General features: G+C 38.4%; 1 protein-coding gene across 1 annotated transcript; it reads left to right on the plus strand.

The window, feature by feature from the left end:
- The first annotated feature begins 3914 nt into the window (after nt 1-3914).
- LOC130719527 (uncharacterized) lies at nt 3915-4360 on the plus strand. Its single transcript, XM_057570148.1, has 2 exons — nt 3915-3920; nt 4001-4360. The coding sequence occupies exons 1-2, from the start codon at nt 3915-3917 to the stop codon at nt 4358-4360; spliced, it is 366 nt and encodes a 121-aa protein (XP_057426131.1).
- Nucleotides 4361-4929: the final 569 nt, after the last annotated feature.

The following is a 4929-nucleotide window of genomic DNA, read 5'->3' on the forward strand; positions in this document are numbered from 1 at the left end:
CTTACTCTTCTTGAAGAAGAGAAAGTTCTGAGAGAGCATAAGTCAGCTTTAGGGTGGACCATTGGTGATATCAAGGGCATAAGTCCTACTGTTTTATGCATAAAATTCTTTTGGAAAATGATGACAAACCAGTGGTCCAACCCCAAAGAAGACTTAATCCTTCTATGAAGAAAGTGGTCAGAAAATAGGTTATTAAATTGCTTGACGCAGGAATTATTTACCCCATCTCTAACAGTGAATGGGTGAGTCTTGTTCAAGTGGCTCCCAAAAAGGGTGGAATCACAGTTGTGGCAAATGAAAATAATGAGTTTATTCCAACTAGGTAGGTAACTGGTTTGAGAGTGTGCATTGATTACAGGAGGCTAAATTCAGCCACCCGGAAAGATCATTTCCCCCTCCCATTTATTGATCAAATGGTTGACAGGTTGGCTGGCCATGAATTCTATTGTTTCTTGAATGGTTATTCAGGGTACAACCAAATTGTGGTTGCTCCTGAAGACCAAGAGGAAACAACGTTTACTTGTCCCTTTGGAGTGTTTTCTTACAAAAGAATGTCTTTTGGGTTATGCAACGCCCCAGCTACATTCCATAGGTGCATGTTTGCACTGTTCTATGATTTAATTGGTGAGTGTATGGAAGTATTCATGAATGAATTTTCTGTTTATGGAAGGTTGTTTGATTAATTTGGAAAAAAGTGTTACGAAGGTTCCAGGAGAAAATTTTGGTGCTGAATTGGGGAAAATGCCACTCTATGGTGAAAGATGGCATTGTGTTTGGGCACAAAATTTCTGAAAAAAGGTATTGAGGTTGATAGAGCTAATCTCGACGTAATTGAGAGGTTACATCCTCCTGTGAACATCAAAGGTGTTAGGAGCTTTCTTGGACATGCTGGTTTTTATAGGTGTTTTATAAAAGACTTTTCAAAAATTGCTCAGCCTATGACTAACCTTCTTGAAAAAGATGCTCCTTTCAACTTTGATGAAAAATGTTTAGCTGCTTTTAGGTTATTGAAAGAAAAACTTGTCACAACACCTATAGTTGTCACTCCATATTGGACTTTGTCTTTTGAAATTCTTTGTGATGCTAGTGATACAGTTGTAGGTGTTGTCCTTTGTCAGAAAAAAGAGAAGGTTTTGCATGTTTTGTACTATGCTAGCAAGGTGCTGAATGATGCTCAAAGAAACTACACTACAACTGAAAAAGAGCTGTGGAGTGTAGTTTATGCTTGTGATAAATTTAGACCATACATCATTGGATCTAAAATTACTGTGCATACTGACCATGCTGCATTGAGATACTTGTTGGCTAAACAGGATGCCAAGCCAAGGTTGATCAGATGGGTCCTACTTTCACAAGAGTTAGACCTAGAAATTGTGGACATAAGAGGGAAGGATAATGGATTTGCTGACCATTTATCCAGATTAGAAGGAGGGAGCTCAAGTGAAATTTCAATCCAAGAAGAGTTCCCTGATGAAAAGCTGCTGCAGATTCACACATCTGAATCACAAACCTGGTATGGCCATTTTGTGAATTACAAAGCTGCTAGAGTGTTGCCCCATGATTTAAATTGGCAACAAAGGAAGAATTTTTTGCATGATGTAAAATACTACTTCTGGGATAAACCTTTTTTGTACAAACATTGTGCTGATGGAATAATCAGAAAATGTGTCCCAGAAGTTGAATTTGAGAAAATTTTGTGGCATTGCCACAATTCTGAATATGGAGGCCACTATTCTGGAGATAGGACTGCTGCAAAAGTCCTCCAAAGTGGTTTTTATTGGCCTAGTCTATTTAGAGATAATAGGAAATTTGTGGAAAGGTGTGAGAGATGCCAAAGGACTGGTAACATGTCTAGAAGGAATGAGATGCCCCAGAAAAATATTTTAGAAATTGAGCTTTTTGATGTTTGGGGCATCGACTTCATGGGACCCTTCCCAACTTCTTTTGGTTGCCAATATATCTTTGTTGCTGGGATTATGTGATGACCCTACTTTAGTAGTGTTTTTAGGGTCATTTCTTTGTTTGTTTTGAGTCTTTTTGTTGAGTCTCATGTAGTGTTTCATGCATTCTCATGCATTTTTATCTTTATTTGTGTTTTTACTTTGTTATGGTAATTTTTTAGTTTTATAGGGATCTTTCTTGCATTTTAAGTAAGTTTAGGACTTGCATATCTTTTCCATTTGATTTGAGGGTCCATTGTGCTAATAAACTCTTGGGGCTCCTAAATATTTTCCTTGCTTTGTTCCCAAGCAGCTAGGTCAGAAAATTGATGAAGGAAGAAGGTCAAAAGGCTTGGAGAATTGAAGGGGGGCTTAAAGAGGAGTTAAGAAGAAGATCAAGTGGCTTTCCAGCCTATGTTGGGCGCCCAAGCATGCTCCATGGGCGCCAATTGAAGCCAGAATTACTGTTTCTGGAATTGGAATTGGCGCCCAGGCATGCTTTATTGGCGCCTGAGCACCAATTAGCTTAAAAAGCTATTGTTTGTTGTTTTTTAATTGGCTCTCGAGCGTGCTTTGTTCATGCTTGTGTGCCCAGATTCGTGCACTTTGCCTATAAATAGGATTCTAGCCATTTTGTTTGGTATCTTTTGTATTTTCTTTCATTCTAATAAACCTAGAGAGAGGAAGTTCTCCAGAGTTGAGAGGCTTGCTTGGTGGAGAGGGAGGTTGGCCCCTTGAAGGATGGTGCTTGAGCACCATGGATGAAGGTGACAACTCCTCCGGAAGGCCATGTCTCCTTTCTACCTTGGGTTTCTTCTTTCCTCTCCTCCCTTTCATGTAGATTGTTTCAATATCTCCGATGTAACTTGATTCACTCTTGATTCAACAAAGTCTTATGCGATTATATTATGGTTTTTCATTGTTGGAGTTCCTTTCCATTCTTAATGCTTCTTTTGGTCAATTGGTGTTGTAAGAGTTTTCATAATTCATAAACAGATTGGAAGATTGATATGGGTTATTGTTTGCTTAGTCCATCGAAAGGGGAGAGACACCTATGTCTTAGGTTCATTTATTCTCTTTGTGCTTCATGTATCAATTGCCCCTTAGATGATTTCTAGGGCTTACATGACAATTGGAAGATAGATGTGAGTTTAGTAGATGAAAGGAACCGCCCTTGGCATTAGTCATCCGAGGATATGTTTGTATTTGGGCAGGGTTGAGGTTTTCTAGGTGTCAATGGAAGACTAAAACCCTTAGGTAATAATATCTTGAGTTGGGAATGAAGTCTAAACCGAGTGACAAGTCGCGATACTCACCGCTTAGAGAGGTTTGCCTTGTTAGGAGCTAGAGGGATCTTGTGAGTGAGAGTCTTTGATTGCTTCCACCTAAACATAAACTTCTTTGGATAGGAACAAAGCTTTGGGTATGTCTCATCGAGTAGGTTTAGAGTATTATGCTTGTTTAGAAACCTCTCGGACTACAAGGAATTGAGGCTAGGGTTTCGGCGGGAAGGTTTATCTAGCTAGGAATAGTGGGTGGACATCTCTTATCGGCATCTTGAATGTAAATCCATGTTCTATGAGTATAAGGGTTGAGAACAAGTTGTGCATCAAGTGAAATCACTCTCTAGGTTTGTTTCCTTCTTTCTTTTCTCGTTATTTTTATCACCTATTTCATTTAAATAAATTGCCATCTTTGAAATTGCTCAAGTATTATCTAGTTAGAGAGATTAGTATGTAGCAACACGATCCCTGTGGACACGACAAAACCCGATGCTATGCTACGATTGAGTCTTTAAAGAGATTTGATTTTAGTTAGTTGAGGACCCATCTTTTCATCACAAAATCCCTTTCATCATTATGTTTCAAAATGGGTTGAAGCATCTGCCCTTCCACAAATGATTCTAAGGTTGTGGTTGATTTCTTGAGAAAGAAAATTTCACTAGGTTTGGTGTTCCTAGAGAAATCATCAGTGATGGAGGTACGCATTTTTGTAACAAAGCTTTTGACTCTCTTCTTGGAAAATATTGTGTTATTCATAAAATTGCTACCCCTTATCAGCCCCAAACTAGTGGTCAAGTGGAAATTTCTAATCGGGAATTGAAAAGGATTTTAGAAAAAGTAGTGGGAATGTCTAGAAAAGATTGGTCTACGAAATTAGATAATGTTCTTTGGGCATGCCGCACTGCGTTTAAGACTCTCATTGGAACTTTCCCTTACCAACTATTTGATCGGAAAGCTTTGCATTTGCCTGTTGAACTTGAATACTGGGCTATGAAGATGCAGAACTTCAACCTTAAGGATGTTGGAGAAAGGAGATTGTTGCAGCTTAATAAGTTGGATGAATTTAGGCTGCAAGCCTATGAGAATGCCAAGATCTACAAGGAAAAAACAAAGAAATGGCATGACAAGAAAGTTTGAGGAAGGAATTCAGTCCAGGTCAACAAGTCTTGCTATACAATTCAAGACTAAGATTGTTTCCAGAAAAGCTCAAGTCCAGGTGGTCTGGACCTTTTATCATCAAATTTGTATCTCCTTTTGGTGCAATTGAGATTGAGAACCAATTCACGAAGAATCAATTCATTGTGAGTGGCCATAGACTCAAGTGGTACCATGGAGGAGTTATTGAGGGAAACAAATCTTCAGTAAAGCTGCATTCTGATGACCCTATTTTAGTAGTGTTTTTAGGGTCATTTCTATGTTTGTTTTGAGTCTTTTTGTTGAGTCTCATGTAGTATTTCATGCATTATCATGCATTTTTATCTTTTCTTGAGTCTTTGTTTTGCTTTGGTAATTTTGTAGTTTTATAGGGAGTTTTCTTGCATTTTAAGTTAAGTTTAGGACTTGCATGATTTTCTTTTGTTTTATGAAGGACCTCTTGTGCTAATGAGCTCTTTGAGCTTTTAGATTCTTCCTTGACTTGTTGGCTAGGTTTGGAGAGCAAAAACTGAAGGTAATAGAAAGCCAAGAAGCATGGAATTGAAGGAGGA

This window comes from Lotus japonicus, chromosome 5, assembly GCF_012489685.1.
Source record: "Lotus japonicus ecotype B-129 chromosome 5, LjGifu_v1.2".
NCBI classification, from domain to species: domain Eukaryota; kingdom Viridiplantae; phylum Streptophyta; class Magnoliopsida; order Fabales; family Fabaceae; genus Lotus; species Lotus japonicus.